We start from the raw sequence: 19,841 nt of genomic DNA on the forward strand, positions 1-19,841 counted from the left end.
ACTAAAGAAAGACTATGTAGGCTGGGAATCGTTCATCAGGGTGATAACATATGTGTATTGTGTAAAAATGATGTCGAATATATTCACCACTTATTTCTTAGTTGTGATTTTACTTGGCAAATGTGGTGTGCATGGCTATCTAATTTTGGGAGGTTGTGGTCTATTCCAAGTTCATTGAAGGAACATTTTGAGAGCTGGACATGTGTTTTTGTTAGAAAGGAGAAGCACAAGAAGTGGTTGATATGTTTCTTTTCAATTATTTGGAATCTCTAGCTTGAAAAGAACATGTGGATCTTTCATAATAAGGAAGCGGGTGTAAAAGAAATTTTCTACAGATCAATCATATGTCATAAAGTGTGGAGCAGTGTAAATCTTTTTTGTTGTTGATGATAATATCGGAGATGACATTAGGGATAGATTTTATTTTAACTTGGTTGTTGTTTTTGTGTCCTTAGCTCTTCTTATCGCTCCACTTTATTGTGTTGAGTTCCTTTATTAAAAAAAAGGGTTGATAGTCTGACCAACAAATATTTAAATTCAAATTCTTATCTTTTGCATAAATAATTAGTGCCATCAAGTTAGAAATTCAATTTGATAATCATAAACAAAAATAATATTTGAAGAAGAACAAGAAGAATATAATTTTAAGATTTCTAAAAAAAACTGGAAATAATAATGCCTGAAAGGAGGTAACAAGAATGGATAAGAGACTTATATGTCTTATGTTTTAGTTCATTTTCATATGTTCATCGTTACAATTAGATTGTCAATCTAACGTCTATGTCAATCTATCTGATTAAGTTTTAGAAAGCAAAGCATGCAGAAGATATGTATCTTACGTTTTAAGTAATTAGAGACGTTTTGTATTTTCAAGTAGTCATAGATTGATTTATCTTCATTAGAAAAGATTAGGATTTTTTTCCCTTTAATTTAGAGTGAATTGTCAACCCAAATCCTATTTATTTTCACGAAACAACATTTTATTAAAAAAAATTCACTTTAACTCTTGAGCGATTAACAATAAAAATGATATAAGAACTGTCTTGTCTGTTATTTTATAAAAAATAAGATAAAAGACTGAATTTTTTTTAAGAAATCATGTTGTCTTTGATTAAAATAGAGAAGCATTAGTTTGGTATTTAAATCTTTAATTTAATCTAAGGAGTTCGTTAAGATTAAGTTATTTTTCTGAGTAAATTTTCATAATGGTCCCTGAGATTCAAGTCGTTACTCAATGTGGTCTCTGAGATTCTAATTGCACCATTGTAGTCTCCCAAATACGAATCCGGACACCATAATAATCCCTGGTCATCTTTCCAGTGATGAGTCATTACCGAAGCGCTGACGTGCCGCGAGTTTGCCACGTTGGAAGGAGCCAAAACATTGCCGTTTTGGTTTGGCGTCCCATTTTGTAAAAACCGTCTCGTTCTAGTCAAAATAAGAATGTTAAACGAGTTTGATCAAACACTCTCCCTCCACTCGTCTTCTCCACTTTCATTCTCCCTCTTCTTCTTCCTCCTCTCTTCATCAATGTTGCTACCGTAGGGTTTCGTTGGTGAAGTTGAAATTCTTGCATCCAAAAGACATCAAAATTAGGTCTCACTTCTTCGTTCGTCTCCTCCTCCGTCATAAGGAAGAGGTTCTGCTATTAGTGAAGGTAATTTTTATTTTTATTTTTTTTTTGCAATACATGATTGTTTTTCTTTATGCTTGTGTTGTGAATGTGGTTAGTATTATCTGCTTTCTTTTTTGTTACTATGGTTCTAAGGTTTGATTAGGTTGCTCACACCTATTATAAAGAGTCGATTGGAGAAAGCTAGAACAAAATCTAAGAATTGGAAGCCTATTTGGACAGGGGATAATGGATACAAAAAGTTTGAAGTGCATGGACACCCAACTAATTATATGGTGGATTTAGGAAAAAGATTATGCACTTGCCAATTTTGGATGCTTACAGGTCATTTGCATTGTTATAGTAATTATTTTTGTATTCCAAATAATCTGATTAATGGTATATGACTAAAATCCATGGTTGATGTGATTATTGTTCATATGCAGGTATTCCTTGTGTGCATGCATGTACTGCACTTTCTCGAGTTAACAAGCCACCAGAAGATTTTTGTCACTGCTGGCTAACGATGGAGTCATACAAAAAAACATATAATCATCACATTAATTCGATTTCTGGACAACCATTACGGGAGCATGCAGAGGAATGCAATAGGCCACATGCACCAAAAATAAAAAGGAAACCTGAAAAACTACAGATGAAGAGAATGATGGATTCAAATGAGCAGGTTGGTAGAGGATCTAAAAAGCCTAAAGCTAATCCTAAGCCTCAGAGTAACAATGGAGATAATGTTCATCTAAAGAGGCAGTTGGAAACTTTTACTTGCAGCTTCTGTAGTGAAAAGGGACATACAAGGAGAGGTTGCAAGAAGACGAGGGTGGTTGATATTGTTGCTGTTGCTGCTACTGAGGCTGATAAGAAGAAGAAAAATGAAGGAGCTGCTCCTGCATCTGAGCAGCAAGTTGAGTAGTCTCAATATGATGGTGACCAAGGTGATAGAGAAAACAATCTTCTCGTGTAGCCTACTGGCACTGCATTAGCCACTTCTGATGCACAACCTGTGGAGATAGATATATCTCAACCAACTGCTTCCGAGGCAAAAGATTCTCAAAAGGTGGCTAATATTTACTTTTCTTAAATTTTTTGTGATTCAAGTGAATCGTCATTTATGTGTAATGTCATTTCTTATTCATCTAGGATTATAGAATGAAAAGGCCTTCAAAATTATCACGAAGAAGAAGATCTTCTCTACTAGCAATCTCTGGCCCAGTGAATCCCATGCAGGGTGCTAGTTCAGAAGACTTGCCAATTACATGAAGTTCGTCCCAACTCCAGGATTTAAGGCTCCAAAAAAGAAAAATTGAAAACTTTAACTTAATATGTATAAGGCTTTCTGTTTTAGGTTTAAAACTTTTCGTTAGACAATAACTACACAAGGATGTGTGATCCTTTATGTTTTGCTGTGAAGTCCTCTCTTTTGAGCCAACTATATTTACCATGCTCATGTTAGTTAGTTTCTCTTTGTGTTTTGTGATTGACTGTTTTAAGTTGAATTATTATCTTAATACACTTACATTTTGAGTTGAACTATTATCTTAATACACTTATACTTTATGGTTTTTAATCACTTATGCTACCTTTTTTTAGCAAACTAATATTTTCATTAATTGAATAGTTACCCAAGTTTACATTCCTTCAACAAACACCATTCATCAGTTTTTAATACCATAATCGTATTATCATTTTTTTATATATTATTCATTCAATGAATATAGAGTATCCACCACCAACTCTTTTCACTCATGATTTACAATATAGGATAATCATCAACACTATTAATACAAACACAACTAACACCAATAACTGGTTAACCAATTTTTAATTTCGGACATCTTCCTCCAACCTCCCAAGCCTCCAATCAAAGTTCATCTTCACTTTATGATTGTCTCCAAAAGATTCTGGTTTCTCAAGCGGTTCATCCTGCCTAGTATCTGTCTACATAAAAAGCTCACACCATCTCTTTCCACTTGTCTGTAATCAAGCAAAGATATAACATACTCAAGCTTCAGAGAAGAACAATAAGAGAAAAACAGTGAGGTAAGAACAATCATAACAACACAAGTAATACTGATAACTCACATTATAATTGGGACAACCAAAAAATAGTTTGTTTAGGTTGAATTTGTCCCAAACCACCTAAGAACCGGCCAACAGCTACAACTGCACTATTCTGGCACTCCCGATCTTCTGCTCCTGCTTTGCGTTCTCGTCCAATGGCCATTGGATGGTGAACGAATAGAGTTTCTAGCTCCAGTGCTCCCACCATGGATATTAACTTTCAGCTCCAGAAACAACAACAAGAAGAATGAGAAGAGAACCATGAATAGGAAGAATAAATTAACTTACTAAACATTTGGAAATTTAGAATTAAATATAGAGGGAATGACCAAATTGAGTATAAATTGAAATCGTGTCAGCTAAACTAGCCGTTGGGGCACCATCCAACATGGCAAAATGTAATCACGTTAGCGTTTCAGTGATGACTCATCACTGGAAAAATTCTCAAAAACTACTATAGGGTCCGAAGCCATATAGAAATAACGGCCACATTGAATAACGACCTAAACCTGAGAGACGATTATGAGAATTTACTCTATTTTTTCTCGCCAAAATAATTATTTAGAGTTAATAGTCAAAATCGTCTCTGAAAGATATCTCGATCTCCATTTTCGTCCCCGAAAGATAAAATTAATCAAAATCGTCCTCCAAAGATACCGTACCTGGTCACGTTCGTCCTTCCATCATCTCCGTAGCTGAGTTGGCAAACGTCCGCTGACGTGGGCCGTTAACTGCCAAAGTGGCAAACGCCAAGCTGTAGCATGTTGTGGATGACAAGATAAGTCTTGTTTAAGACGTCAAATTAGTCCTTGGAGTGGATAAATCATAATCCCAATTTCAACGATAAATACAGCGTCGTGAACACTTTCGGTGGCAGTAGAGCTAAGTAGGAGCTGTAATCCTTGGCTAGTTGACTGGTTGGAGATAGGAAATGGTGGTTGTGGTGGCGGTTTGTCGCATGCATCGCACGACAGTCATGGATCTAGTGCTTCGATGCGAAGGAGGAGGCTGAATTCTCATGACGGATCATGTTTCTATGGGCTGAAGACTGTGATTAAAAAATCTGGGACAGCAGAGAATCCAAATAGATTGTTTCATGCATGTCTAAGGTACCGGGTGAGTGATGTTAAAAGAAGTTAAAGTTTTTTCATCTTGTTCTATGCTGTTGGGTGTTCTTTGATTTTTTTTGTTTACTCCTTTCTAAAATTGCAGAAGGGCAGTCACTGCAATTATTTTAAGTGGGTTGATGATGATGAATTTGAAGCAGTGGATGTATGTGGTAAAAATAAAGATTCAGGAACTTATATGGAGGTTGAAGGTGACTATGATGAATGGAGGGTGAAGGTGGCATAAAGGTTGGGCAGCTTGGAAGCTGAAGTTAGAACTTTGAAACTGCCAACGATTTTGATGTTTGGAGTAGTTGTGATACTCTGTTATTTGTTATGTACTTCTAAATAAACCCAGTTATCCTCTGTGAACATGTAATGGTGTATTGAATTTTTTTACTTGAATGGGAGTAGTTATTTGAAGTTGGAAGCAATTCCCTGTTAATTGTGGATAATTTTATAAAATTTGGCAAAAAATTCTCTGTCGCTATTCATATGAATTATGTTAAGCCATAAACAAAATAAGCAACAAAGTAAGTAATCTTAGTAATAACTTGTCATTGAAGGCTAATTGTCACAATGTCTTAATAGAAAAATTCCACAACAAAGTTATAAGGTTCTGATGTCACCACAATACATTGTCTTTAGACTTAAATACCATACAAAAAAATAACAAACAGAATGTTGTCTCATACACAAAAAGAGTCAACCACAACACATTCCTAACAAATCAAACTTTGTCATCATTCTTCCTTGGAGCCTTGAAGCTTGGAGTAGGCACAAAACTCATGAAGTTGGCTAGCCTCTTAGTAATTCCAGAACTTGTCCCCTTAATGGTCTCAGCAGAAACAGCCACAGATCCAGTTGCAGTAGGCTTAGGGGAGGACGTTAACCTTGCTTTTCTTTTAATCACTTGTAACTTAGGTGGCCTACCTACCAATTGATCCTGTATAATCCAGTGCCAAATGAATTTGTTAGATGATTAGGAAAATGTGAAATTTTTTAGGAGTGAGGAGTGATGATACTACCTGTTGGGTATCCTGGGTTGGTGGGATGCTTTCGGATTGGCTGATGTCAATCTCTGATGGAGACTGGATGGGTGATGGAAGTGAAGACAAAGGTGCTTCTACTTCTGTACCATTATCAGCATCAGTAGAGGCAGCATTTAGTTCAGGTTCAGCACCTTCTGCAGCAGGGGCAACAACTGCTAGTTATAGCTGCATCTGCCTGGCATATTCCTCAGCATCCACAGCCTTTTTCTTTGCACAACCTCTTTTGTTGTGTCCAACCTCACCACAGTACATGCACCGAATTGGGTTGTATTTTCTTTTCATCTTTGTGTTTGACCCACTTGGTTGTTCTTTTTTGTCCCTTCTCTTCTTTGTCGGCCTTCTAGGTTTAGGCTTCACTGGAGGTGGGACTGATGCTGGATGTGGAGTTTTTTCCCATAGATCCTGTCCCTTAACCGAATTGACATTGAAATAGTAAGTTCACTTGTACGCTTCCATATTCAACCAATCATGGCAATATTCTTCAGGTCTCTTGTCATTCTTGTCTTGTATGGCCGATATTGCATGCATACACGACATTCCTTTCAAACCAAATAAAAGGATCCAGTAAATTTGTTATCATGAATGAAGACATTGTTAACTAATTGAGAGAAGAAATAAAAGTTGTTATCTGTGAGCTGCCAAAACCTGCAGGTGCATGTGTGCTTGCCCAAGTCAACCACCATATTGGTTGGCCAGCCATGCACTTCGTACAATTCTTCCTTTTCATCACCAGACCACTGAGGAGCCCAATGGCGGGACAACACTGTCATTGCTTCCAACCTACTTTGCTGAACAGGAGGAAAAATTCCTTGATAGTTCTGCAAGTTCTTCCTGTTATCAACCATACTATTCATGATGATTCTTCTAATTTCTTCAGCTAGGGTCAGGATAGGCTTACTCCTTTCGTGCTTGATCTTTGCATTGAATGACTCACAGGCGTTGTTGCATATATTATCCACTTTCGGAACCTCACTTAAATGCGCCTTCGTCCATGCCTCTTTTGACCATTTATCAAGATGCTGCCAAGCTTTTTCGTTGATCAACTTAACTCTCTTCATGTTTCTATCAAATTCAGCTGTTGTCCTTGACCGAGCACATTCCCACACAAGGTCTTTTAATTCACAGCTACCCCACTTCTTGGAAAAATTGCGCCACAAATGCCACACGCAGAAGCGATGGTGAACTCTTGGAAACACTTCCTGTATGGCAGGGATTAAACCCTGCACCAAATGCCAAACCTCAAAAGATATTAAATCATTTGAGTCCCCAACAAAGTATTCATTAAATCAAATTAGTCCTTACAAAATATTCATTAAATCAAATCAGTCCTTAAAACATGTTATCGTGAATCAATTTCATTTTCAGTCTTACCTTCTGTATGTCTGAGATGAAGCACCATTTGTTCTCTCTGTAGTCTCCAAGATCACTGTGAAGGAGCTCTAGAAACCATTGCCAATTATCCTTGTTTGTCACACTGACAATCGCATAAGCAATCACGAAGATGTGATTGTTAGCATCTTGTCCGCAAGCAGTAAGTATTTGTCCTTCATGTAATATCTTCAGAAATGCTCCATCTAGTCCAATTAAAGGTTTACAACCCGCTTGCAAGCATCAAGACACACATAGAACCGATCAAATAGAGGAGGACTCTCAGGCATAGGGATGACACCAACTTGTACTCTAGATCCTGGATTGCTAGTAAGTAATTCGTTTGCATAATCCCACACCAACCCACACTGTGCTATCTCATCACCCTCCACAAATTTTCTAGTTACTTTTAGAGCCCTGGTGATGTATGTGCTATTGAGGTACACATTACATTTTCGGACAAACCAATCATACACCTCTCGATGCTTCATAGTCGGGTGCTTTCTAAGCTTAGGTACTAGTTTACTAAGTGTCCAGGTTTGGGTGGCAGCTCTATTTTTCCTCTTTCTAGGGCAGGTGTGATTATCAACTAGAGTTTTAATTTGCCATGACAAGTCTTTACTATTACATACACAATAAACCACCCATGAAAAATCCTCTGACTTGTAAACAGCTCTAACCCTAACTCTATCATTCTTTGTAAATAAAATATTTCTGCCCCACTAGATAGTGTAATCCCTAGTAGCTTGCATAAATTCAGCTTTTGACTTGAATATTATACTAACCTCAAATTTCAGGTTTTCAAACTTGTTCTTTTCATTAAATTGGGGATAAATAGTTGGTGTCTCCTCATCAGAGTCTAACTCCTTGCTAGAATCCTCTGAGTGCCATGAGTCAGCATCTGAGGCACCTCCAAGATCATCATCATCTCCTTCTACATCTACCAAATTAAAACATCAATGACGTTAAACTTTGGCCAAATCAAATATTAAATCAATACCACAACTAAAACCCCCTAAACATACCAGATTCAGAGCTTTCTTCATCTTCAAAACCCTTATAGCTTGAGTCATCAGTGTCAATTTCTTTATCCCCTAATCTGGACTTAGGAGGCCTATGCTTCTCCCTGGCTTCAGCTTTCTTTTGCTTTCTTGGTGAACCTTTTTCGCTGTCATTATCACTGTCACTGCTGTACAAATTGTCTCCTAGAACTTTGGGAGGCTTGTACAACTCATCTTCGGTACTCTCATATGAGTCATGAGAATCATAATCTTCTTCCTGGATGGGACCTTCTCTTACACATCTTCCAGATCTTGTGACTCTGCATGCACTACTATTTCCTTTGTTCTTATTACTTTCTGAGTTCTTGGCTGGTTGAGAGGATGTTTTGGAATGAGGTGGGACTGTCTTCCCCTGAAGGTTGGTTTTGGTTTGTTGAGGGTGGAGTTTTGGGGACTGCAAGGAAATCTTTATGGGCTGAGATGTAGTGTTAGTGGGCTTATATGTTGGTTTGGTGGGCTGAGAGTAAGGCTTATTGGGCTTACTGGGCTGTGAGGCTACCTTAATGGGCTGAGAGGTTGGTTTTTTGGGCTGAGGGTGCATTGTAGTGGGAGTCTTGACAGGTTGGGAGTGGTGCATCTTGGCCTAGGAATTGGACTTCTTCTTCTTACTACTTCCTGCTTCCAGAAGAGCTACACCTTTCCCTATGTTGTTCACTACACAGGGCTGTGAGATGCAATCCTCAAAGTATAGGTTGATCAAATGTTGGTTCCTCCTACAATCCTTACACATTTCAAGCAAGTCAGCATCTGTCACCAACTTCTTCAATCCAGATGCAATCGAAACTCCAGGAACTTTCCACCAACAGTTTCCAGCCTCAATGTATCCCAACTCCTTATAGTAACCCCTTACAAAAAACACATCAAGTGTGTCTCCCTCAACACCCATCAATACCTCTGTATTATCAGGTTCATAAACCATGTCTACAGCCTCACCCGTTTTAAAAAACCCGCCATGGTGAAAAACAAACGTCATGGGAGGACCCTCCATCTACAATAACAAACACAAAAACACCATAAACAAACATGACCAGCAACAACTACTCTCTATGTATTATCAGCTAATAGATCCAATTTGTACCAATCAACCATTAACCTAAAATAAATAAGCAACAGAACCATCACTAAATTCAAACATCCCTCACTAAAAACCATCACAGAGCCATAGAAAGTAACACAATCTTATACACGAAAATGGTAAAATAACACTTATACAAAGAAACCTTTGGTCACCTTAAATCCTACCTTAAATCAGACGAACATTAACACCACCACAGTAACAATACACCACACCACAGAATAAGTCAGAAATCATGAAAAAAAGTTCAATTCTTACCTCTCATCGTCTCAATGCCTTTTTTCACTATCAATGCTGCTCCAGTATAACATCAACTCTGTATTCAATGGCCACAACTTTTCTAATGTAATTGTCCACCAGCACTAACGATCGTTGTTGGGGTGGTTCAGAACTTGGGTCAAACGCTTAGGGCATACCTTGTGGGAGACGATACGTTTTGGAGCGAAACACAGAGCGATGGTTGATATGAGATGGGGGTAAGGCTTTGCAACGTTTGAATCCCTCTTCTGAAGACAAAACGGCGACGTTTCAAGGCTAGGAGAGCCTTCTATCGAAACGGCGTCATTTTTGTTCTCTGCCACCTTGGCAATTAACGGCCCACGTCAGCGAACGTTTGCCAACTCACCTACGGAGATGACAGAAGGACGAACTTGACCATGTACGATATTTTTGGAGAACGATTTTTATTAATTTTATCTTTTGGAAACAAAAATAGAGATCAAAGTATCTTTCAGGAACGAAAAAATTGACTATTAGCTCTAATTACTTAATTTTGTTTTTGAGCCTGAATAGAAGTGGTATTGGATGATCTACCATCCATGTTCCAGGTGGCAGCGGCGAATGATATCCTGTCTCCATGGAAACCACAGTTCCAATTCCAACCTCAGCTGCAACTCCAACTTCATCTCTCTCTCTTTCTCTTTTCTCTTCAAACACCAACCGCACCTCTCTCCAACTCCCCTTCAACTCTAAACCTCCTCCTTCCATCATCACACAGCAACAACAACCACCACCCAATAACCCTAAACTCAAATTTGCATTTCAACTACAAAACGACGCCGTTTCGGGCAAGTCGCGAACGACGCTATTGGGAGGAGCAGAATTGGATGTGTCTAGCTTTGTGAATGTTATTGAAAGCTTGGGTGATGCAAATGCGGTTCAAGAAGGGTTTAAGGTTCATGCCATTTTGGTTAAGAACGGTTATTTTGATGCTAGTTTATATATTAAGGTCTGTTTGGTTAGAATGTATTTTAGGTGTGGGAAAGTTGAGCTTGCGCGGAGGGTGTTTGATGAAAGTTCTGAGAGAGATGTTTCTTTGTGGGGTGCCATGGTTGCTGGTTTTGCACACCATGGGATGCGGATTGAAGCATTGCAGTATGTGAGGTTGATGGTAGATGAAGGAATAATGCCGAATTCGGCTTTGATGATGGGTGTTCTTCCCTTAGTTGGGGAGCTTGGCGCATTGCGGATAGGTCAAGAGGCTCATGCTTACTTAGTGAAGAAGAAATTTTACTATGAGCAAGTGCGAATTCGAACTGCATTGGTTGATATGTACAGTAAATGTGGGGATGTTGGTTCGGGGAGGCGAGTTTTGTCTAGCTTGGTAGAGAGAGGTATAAGTTGTTGGAGTGCTCTGATTGCGGGTTCTGTCTCGAGTGGGGGGTTTCAAAAGGCGGTGAAGTCCATGGTTAGAATGCAGCGAGAAGGGTTCCGGCCTAGTCATGTCAGTGTTGCTTCTATCCTTTCGGTTTGTGCACAGTCGAGGGCTCTGAAACGGGGGAAGGAGATTCATGCTTATGCTTTAAAACATTGGTTTCTGCCTCATGTCTCTATAGCTTCTTCGTTGATGGTGTTGTACTCTAAGTGTGGTTTGATTGAGTATTGTAGAAACCTATTTGATGGTATGGAACGAAGGAATGTGATCCTGTGGACAGCTATGTTTGATGCATATGTGGAAAATGGGTGTTTTCCTGAAGCATTTGGTGTCCTAAGGTCAATGCAATTGACAGAGTATAGGCCGGACACAGTTACCATGGCGAGGATGTTAAGTCTTTGCAGCAAACTAAAACTTGTAAAGCTTGGTAAGGAGATTCATGTGCAGGTATTGAAAAGAGATTTTGCATCAGTGCATTATGTTTCTGCAGAACTTATCAATATGTATGGTACCTGTGGACTCATTGATAAGGCGAATTTGGTATTTGATGCAGTGCTTGATAAAGGTTCAATGACATGGACTGCTCTTATAAGGGCATATGTATATAAAGAATTTTATAAAGATGCAATTGACCTCTTTGATGACATGATTTCAAAGGGTTGTGCTCCGAACCGCTTTACTTTTGAAGCTGTTCTTTCTGTATGTGATAAAGCTGGTTTTGTTGAAGAGGCAATTAGGATCTTCAATTTACTGTCAAGGTATAAAGTTGAAGCATCCAAGGAACACTGCGTTTCAATGATTCAGCTTCTTACACGTTATGGTAAACTAGATGAGGCTCAAATATTTGTAGAAATGAGTTCTTTGTTATAGCAGATGCAATATGATCTCCTACTTTGAAAGACTTGATGGGTTGTAAAGTTACTTCATCAAAGATTTTATAACTTGTATCATACTAACTACTTGGACAACTGTATGAAAATCATAAAGTTACTTAGGTTTTGACATCAAATTTCTTAAATACTTTGGTTTGGTGGGAGCAATTTTTTGCTTTAGTTACCAGTATTTAATGATGATACATTTAATTGAATTGTGTTCATGAGATTGTTTTTGAAGTGACTTGGCATTATAGATTTATCTTCTTTCAGCAATAAAATATCAAAATAAAATCAGCAAATAACATAATCCTATGGTTAAATCAAGTAAGACATAATCCTTGCAAGACATATTATATCTTAAAATAAAACACATACAAAAGTCTACTTCAGACAGAGACACATCTTAAATATCACTTCAAAAAGACAAAAAAAAAAATTACTACTTTAAGAAAAACCAAAAAGAGCCATAATATCCCCATAGATCATCAAAGATCTTAAACACTATCATAAAGTCACCGACACAACTTTTCACCCAACCATTGCAAGCGAAGATCTTCTGGCAAGGTGAAAAAAATTCCAGTATAATTAGGATGATGATGAAGCCATTCAACAGCTTCAAAGTGGTACTTTCCAACCCTAATTTACATACTGCTTCAGTTATTTCAGAAGGCTTCCAAACTTCAGCATTTGTACGTTCAATAGCTTGTGCAATTTCCTTCATTGCCATAGACATCTCTTTTAACTCTTCTGCACAATCACTTGTCATTGGTGCTGCTCGAGATACTAGATCTCTATTAAGTTGTCGCGATTTGGTAGGTCTTTCGGATACATAACAGAATTATTTTTTTCATGAACTCACATCATAAAACATACACTAACTTTATTTTCTCACTAATAGCATGAACATGTAAATAAACATAAACAATATAAATGACTTTGATGTAAATAAACATAAACAATATAAATGAATTGTTACATTCTCGTTGCAAATCAAATCTATCTCCATCGTTTTGTTCCAAACCAAGGAATTCAATTCACTTCATATATTATGAGCTAGGCTCTAAATTTTTGTGAACACAATTTCTATTTAAATTTTTTTTTTTTGTGGAAATTCAGATGCTAATTCAAATAGGGTTAAGAAATTTATGAAATAGGAACAAAAACGTGGTCCACACGGAGAAACAAACCAATAAGATGTGTCTACTTTATCCTTTTCCTTCATTATCCATTGGCCATAACATAACTGCTACTTGATAAAAATATCTCAGATTTTTTTTCATTTCCTTCTAAGTTTCTTCTTTTGCTGAGTTTTTTTTTTTTTAACCTTTTATTTTCTGTTCTTAATAAGTATCTGATAGCATATATTCATATATCTTGGTGATTGAGCAGTCTCATCACTTGCTTCATTTGGAACCATGAATGAAAAAGTAGAGAAAATGTGTTAACTTTTTAAGTCCCTTTTTTGATTAAACAAGGATGGTTACATGCAATTCACACTTCTATGGTTCTGCTCCTTCACTTCTTCCTATCTCGGTTCGAAAGTTCCAAAGCTCTTGTGAATATCACTCCATAGCCTCTTTGAAATTCACTCAAGTCTTAGCAAAAGAGAAGACAAAACCAAAGGTGCCTCCAATCCAAAATGAACTTCACATCAACCTTGTAGAAACACAACAGCTTCATTGCCAGTTGCTCAAGAACTGTTCCGATTGCGCTTATAGACTCACTTTTCCTGCACTTAAGTCCTACTCTAGCAATGCAGCACTTTACAGCTTCTTGATAACATCTTACATTAAGAACAATTGCCCTGAAGATGCAGTGAAAATATATAACCATATGCGAAAAACCGATGCCAAAATTGACAATTTCATCATACCATCAGTTCTCAAAGCATGCTGTGTTGTCCCTTCAGCTCTGCTAGGACAAGAGGTGCATGGTTTTGTGGTCAAGAATGGATTTCATAGTGATGTTTTTGTCTGCAATGCATTGATGATGATGTACAGTGAGGCTGGAAACTTCGCATCTGCATGCCAATTATTCGATGACATTGAGAAAAGAGATGCTGTTTCTTGGAGTATTATGCTTCGAAACTATAGTCGCCACGGTATGCTCAATGAAGCATTGAACCTTGTGAGAGAAATGCATGCTATTGGAGTGAAGCCTAGTGAAATTGCAATGATAAGCATCATTCATGTAATTGCAGAACTTGCTGATATGAAATTGGGTAAAGCCATTCATGCTTATGTCACAAGGAACATGAGCTATGAGAAACCAAGTGTTCCTCTAAGTACTGCTTTGATAGATTTGTATGCTAAATGTGCAAATTTAGCTTATGCAAGAAGAATTTTTGACAATTTGTCCGCGGCAAGTATAATTTCCTGGACTGCTATGATTGCAGCCTATATCCATTGCAATGATTTGAATGAGGGTTTTAGGCTGTTTATCAAAATTCTAGATGAGGGTATGTTTCCAAATGATATCACAATCCTTAGTTTGGTCAAAGGATGCGGCGCAGCTGGAGCACTAAAACTAGGCAAGTTGTTACATGCTTTTACATTAAGAAATGGGATTGCCATGTCTTTAAATCTAGCCACTGCTTTTCTTGATATGTATGGCAAATGCAGCGATGTAAGAAGTGCACGATCTGTTTTCAATAATAGCACCAAGAACAAAGATTTAATGATGTATAGCGCCATGATTTCGGCATATGCAAAAGCTGATTGTATAGATGAGGCATTTGATATATTTGCTCAGATGACTGGATGTGGAATTAAACCAAATGAGATAACCATGGTTAGCCTCCTTTCGCTATGCGCAAAATCTGGATCACTTGAAATGGGTAAGTGGATACATTCTTACTTAGACAAACAAGGAATCAAAGCAGATATGGTTCTGAAAACATCTTTGGTGGACATGTATTCTAAGTGTGGAGACATAGATACAGCTTGTGGACTATTCGTCGAGGCCAACGACCGAGATATTTCTATGTGGAATGCCATGATATCTGGTTTTGCAATGCATGGTCATGGTAATTCAGCATTGGAACTCTTTGCTGAAATGGAAGCACAAGGAGTTATCCCTAATGACATAACATTCATTGCAGTTATTCATGCTTGTAGCCATGCCGGATTGGTTCAAGAAGGGAAGAGGCTGTTTTGCAGAATGGTTAATGAATTCAGTTTGGTCCCAAAGATTGAACACTATGGCTGTATGGTAGACCTTCTCGGTCGAGCAGGATCACTCGAAGAAGCTCAAGAACTAATTAAGGACATGCCTATGAGGCCAAACTCGGCCGTATTGGGATCTTTTCTTGCTGCTTGCAAAGTTCACAAAAATGTGAACCTTGGTGAATGGGCTGCAAAACAGTTTCTATCATTAGAACCCGAAAAATGTGGATACAATGTCCTAATGTCAAACATCTATGCTGCATCAAACAGATGGGAAAATGTTGCTGATATAAGAAGAGCTATGAAGGATGCAGGGATTCATAAAGAGCCAGGTTTCAGCTCCATTGAAGTGCATGGAACGATTCATGAATTTGTAATGGGAGATAGAGAACACCCAGAAACACCAAAGATTTATGAAATGATTGCTGAGATGAGAGAAAAGCTAGAACATGCTGGATACACTCCAAATGTATCTGTTGTGCTGAAGAACATAGATATGAAGGAAAAAGAGAGTGCAGTAAATTATCACAGTGAAAAACTTGCAATGGCTTATGGTTTGATTAGCACAGGTCCTGGAATTCAGCTTCGGATTTTGAAGAATCTTAGAATTTGTGAAGACTGTCATAATGCAACAAAGTTGGTGTCTAAGATTTATGGGAGGGAGATAATTGTGAGGGATCGTAATCGCTTTCACCATTTCAAAGAAGGATTTTGTTCTTGTAATGAGTATTGGTAGAAGATTTTTCAGAAAGTATTTATTAAATAGAAAAAATGTTGTCATCAAATTGTTCGTGTGATTCCAGAAAATTTTTTTTTTCAGGAGGTATTTATTAAAAAGAAAAAATGTTTTTCTTTTTTTTAGGTTAGAAGTGAGACTCAAACTGATGAATTTTAAGTGAGTATGGAAAGATTATATCATTTGAGTTATATTTCGTAGGTTAAAAAAAATGTTGTTAAAATGTCATTTTCTATCATTTTCTATAAAATATAAAATTTTAGAAAATTATAATGACATACACTATGAATCAATTAAATAAGTATTATTAATTTATATGTATTTTGATAAAATGAATTAAACTGCATTTTATTTTAATTTTATAAGAAAAAATATACATTTTATAAATTCTTTTTTCGTAATATAAAAATCGATTTGTCTAACTCTTTTTTTTTATTTAACGTAAAAATTGATTTGTTTAATAAATAATTTAATAATTAAAATTTATTGACTTGTTTGATTAAAAATTATTGAGTATTATTCCACACAAGGGAGATGGAATTATGGTGGTTTTTGTTTTTTCAGAAATTCACTTTTCAATCCTTAAAACAAAATCATTAAAAGGGAAAAAAAAAAAAACATAGCGCACAGAAGAAAGGTTAAACACTTAAACTACTCAGAGAAGAAGAGTAGAAGACCCTCTCAGTGCCGGCTCCAGCATTTTGCGGCGGTTTTCTCTCCCTCCCTCCTCTCTCGACGCAGTCCACAGAGAATTTCTGGTACGCTTAACAAATCATTCGTGCCTTCTCTCCCACTTGTGTAATTTGATTCGGTATTTATTGTTTTTTTTTTATTCTTTTGATTTATTCTCTTGTGGCTATTCAACTTTTACGATGCACTCTTATGGGACTTGGTGCTTGTTTGTGACACATCAATTCATTCATGGCTCTTTCGGTTTTGGGTAGTGATAGTGAGTGCTAATCCCTAATTTGGCAAATGAAAATGAGGACTTTTGCTGCAATTCTATCTGCCATGTATTGCATTGGATCTTTGCTTGGCCTTCTTTATTGTTCAATTGTGTTTGGTGTTAGTCAAATTCAAAACAGATATATGTTTGTTACTCCTCATTTTTGAGGAAGAAAAACTATACATTATTATTTGTTATATGAATTTTGAGTCTTTACAAATTGTAATGCTTAGAAGGGGAGTCTTGAAGCAACAATTTAAGTTATGTTTGTGTGACCTTTTGTTAGTAGGTTGCCTGTATTACATTCCTTGTGTTGGACACTTTGTTGAACCTTGGGCTACATCGAATGCTTGTCCATCGGGCTTCCTTACGAATTATAGTGCTTAAAATTGTTTATATGTTTAGTATCCGCCTCCATGAGGCTCAGTTGCCACCCCTACTTCATGATTATATGAAGCATGTTGAGCTTGATTGTTTTCTGGTTAGAGTCCTACAGTTAAATTGTTCTCTGGCTGCGTACACTTGCTTCTTATTTCGTCTTCCTACCTTGGGAAGGCATTTTCAGTTTTTTTCCAAACCACCGCATCATTCCCCCCATATCGTGGTATGAATTATCAATACACATTTTCTGGCTTATCGAGTTATGGGTAGCATTTCACATGGAAGCCAATGCTACAGATACTACTATCTATATAGTGGCGAATACTATCGTATGTTAGTTAATTTTGAGTTAGTTAGTTACTTGGCTATAATAGATAGTTACTCAAGTTTCCTGTAGTTACAATTTGTCATTCCATGTCGGCATGACCCATTGCCATCGGTTAGCTTCTCACATGCCCATGAGACCAAACCATTTTGGACACAGCCTGCAAGCTCCTTTGTCCTGCACACTCCTCTAGCATCAGTTAACTGGATGGCTTAAGAGTGGTCACAATCTCCACTGTGTGCCACGCCTCTCCTTAAAAACAATGATAGAAAGACGCATCACCTTAGAAAGTAGCTTCCTTTACCATAGCTAGAAAACATGTCCTTAAGACATTAGGGTGGTATACGGTGTTCCTGTGCTTATTATGATTCTTTGTGTATTGGGTAATTGATGCAATGATCATAAAGGATATTTCTATGGTGTTTCATGTAGTTTTGAAAAGGGGGAGGGGCTTCTTTGTGGTTCATACATTATATTTCATTTTTGAGCTACTTTCTTTCTTTGGGTACACATTGACATTAGTTCTTGCTTTCTAACAAATCTTTTACTGTTATATATTTATTCTACATACGATTCTATCTGCATATTAACTTCTAATGACATCAAAGGACCACTACAATCAACTCATTTAAAGTATTGTCTTGCCTCAATTAATTCATTTCCACTGACTTGTTACTATAACACCAAGCATCATTGACTAGCTTAGTCAGCATGTGATTCTTTCTTTGCAAATGCAGTGTGTATCTCAAGTAGTGCCCATATCACGTGGAAAGCATGAATTTTGCGGCATCATTGTGCAGAAGATTGAATATCAAGGAACTCGTGACAAATGTTCCTGTATATAGAAGCACTAGTGGTATAACTTAATAATTGCTATTTTGGTTATTGGAATGTTACCTTTCAAAGAAGTTAGATTAATGAATTTTTTACACATTACGTTAGATGTTTCTGGAGAAGGTTTGAGTCTTGTGTTCAGGCGTTGGGCTACTAAAAAGACAGCCGGTTCAACAAAGAATGGACGAGATTCAAAACCCAAGAACCTTGGAGTGAAAAAATTTGGTGGGGAGGTATGAGATTCTGCTTTATTTAACATTTAAGCAAGACCATTAATTTATGACCTATAACCATAGAATTGGAACAAAACTTTAACAATCTGGACATGATTCATTTATTTGCAACATTCATTCAGAGGGTGATACCGGGAAATATCATTGTTCGGCAACGCGGCACTCGCTTTCATCCGGGGAACTATGTCGGAATCGGTAAAGATCATACTCTCTTTGCTATGAAAGAGGGATGTGTTAAGTTTGAAAGGAACAAACTGACCGGTCGCAAGTGGGTGCATATTGAGCCCAAGGAAGGTCATGTCCTTCACCCTATGTATACAGATGCTTCTGCCTCCGAACTAAAAGTTGCTGTCTAAGTTTTAAATTACTAACATTCATGGTATGGACTTTATGCCTTTTTTGGTGACAAAAAGCCATTTTAGTTTAGTTCCTCAGCTTATGCAACTTCCTATATTTTCTACCTATATCATACACAATCTTGAAATGATTGCTGGGTTGGTTTTTCAGTGCATCTTCTATGTGCTTGAAGTTCAAATAAAACATGGACATTTGGGGATTCAAAGTTGCTTGTTGGATTTGTTTTTATTTTTCATTTTTGTCAATTAAGATTTTAAGAATCTATCAGCCTATAAAAAACACAATAAATAACACTCAATCAGCCTCTTGCAAGTTGCAATCCGTCGAGCGCAATAGACCCAATGTATTGCAACAAGAGACACAAAGTAATCAGGGATGAGAAACAATCGTCACAAGGCCAGCAGTACCGCAGAAGCGAGGGCGGAGGGAGAGAATTGGGCGGCGCTTTTTAGCAGAGCAGTCTGAGCTCCTGTGCATTTGAGAGCAGCCCCACCTTCTTGACGTTGTTGAGACCCTTCCTCTTTCTCAATCTATATTTGAAATCAAATTTACTTTATTCACATTGAACCTTTGAGTTTACTTTGGTTTCGTTATAATTTTGGAAATCAACCAGATTGTAGGTCGAAGGAATTATAGGTGCTGGAAATGTGTAGATTTGTAGGGAACAAAAGAAGAGGAAGATATGCAAAATTGTCTCTTTTATTTTATTTTTTCTTAGGTAGGTACTGTCAAACTTTTTTGTTGGTGATGAAATAAAGATATAGAATTTTAAAAGCATTCTTGTAAAAAAAAAAAAAAAAGAAAGAGCAAAAAACATTTTAAAAACACAGGCGTAGACAACGGATAGTGTGGCGACAATGCAGCTGCAAAACGAGGGAGATAGGTAGGGAAGGATGTGAGATAGAGGTTGAAGGTGGCAGCAGAATACCGATTCGAAGAAAATGACGAGAAAGAGACATCAAGAGAGGGCGATGAGCCAAACTGGA

The 19,841-nt window shown here is 37.3% G+C and overlaps 3 protein-coding genes across 6 annotated transcripts; all 3 read left to right on the top strand.

Annotated features, from left to right (window-relative positions):
- The first annotated feature begins 10,133 nt into the window (after window positions 1-10,133).
- LOC112777871 (pentatricopeptide repeat-containing protein At1g71460, chloroplastic) lies at window positions 10,134-12,013 on the top strand. 2 transcript variants are annotated; one of them, XM_029295577.2, is made up of 2 exons: window positions 10,134-11,451; window positions 11,558-12,013. In XM_029295577.2, the coding sequence occupies exons 1-2, from the start codon at window positions 10,207-10,209 to the stop codon at window positions 11,576-11,578; spliced, it is 1,266 nt and encodes a 421-aa protein (XP_029151410.1). In that variant the 5' UTR covers window positions 10,134-10,206; the 3' UTR covers window positions 11,579-12,013. The 2 variants fall into 2 exon arrangements, with proteins under 2 accessions (XP_029151410.1, XP_029151409.1); XM_029295576.2 differs by having other exon boundaries at window positions 10,134-11,431.
- A 359-nt stretch (window positions 12,014-12,372) lies between these two features.
- LOC114925910 (pentatricopeptide repeat-containing protein At2g02980, chloroplastic) lies at window positions 12,373-15,828 on the top strand. Its single transcript, XM_072228162.1, has 2 exons — window positions 12,373-12,502; window positions 13,355-15,828. Exon 2 carries the CDS (start codon window positions 13,356-13,358, stop codon window positions 15,777-15,779), a length of 2,424 nt encoding a protein of 807 aa, XP_072084263.1. The 5' UTR covers window positions 12,373-12,502; window position 13,355; the 3' UTR covers window positions 15,780-15,828.
- A 494-nt stretch (window positions 15,829-16,322) lies between these two features.
- On the top strand, window positions 16,323-19,060 carry LOC112775858 (uncharacterized). 3 transcript variants are annotated; one of them, XM_025819756.2, is made up of 4 exons: window positions 16,323-16,537; window positions 18,169-18,287; window positions 18,374-18,498; window positions 18,621-19,060. In XM_025819756.2, the coding sequence occupies exons 2-4, from the start codon at window positions 18,206-18,208 to the stop codon at window positions 18,852-18,854; spliced, it is 441 nt and encodes a 146-aa protein (XP_025675541.1). In that variant the 5' UTR covers window positions 16,323-16,537; window positions 18,169-18,205; the 3' UTR covers window positions 18,855-19,060. The 3 variants fall into 3 exon arrangements, with proteins under 3 accessions (XP_025675541.1, XP_025675543.1, XP_072084264.1); XM_025819758.3 differs by having other exon boundaries at window positions 16,402-16,537; window positions 18,142-18,287; XM_072228163.1 differs by lacking the exon at window positions 16,323-16,537 and having other exon boundaries at window positions 18,621-18,877; window positions 19,006-19,060.
- The last annotated feature ends 781 nt before the right edge of the window (window positions 19,061-19,841 follow it).

The sequence above is a fragment of the Arachis hypogaea genome, chromosome 19 (assembly GCF_003086295.3).
Source record: "Arachis hypogaea cultivar Tifrunner chromosome 19, arahy.Tifrunner.gnm2.J5K5, whole genome shotgun sequence".
Lineage (NCBI taxonomy): Eukaryota > Viridiplantae > Streptophyta > Magnoliopsida > Fabales > Fabaceae > Arachis > Arachis hypogaea.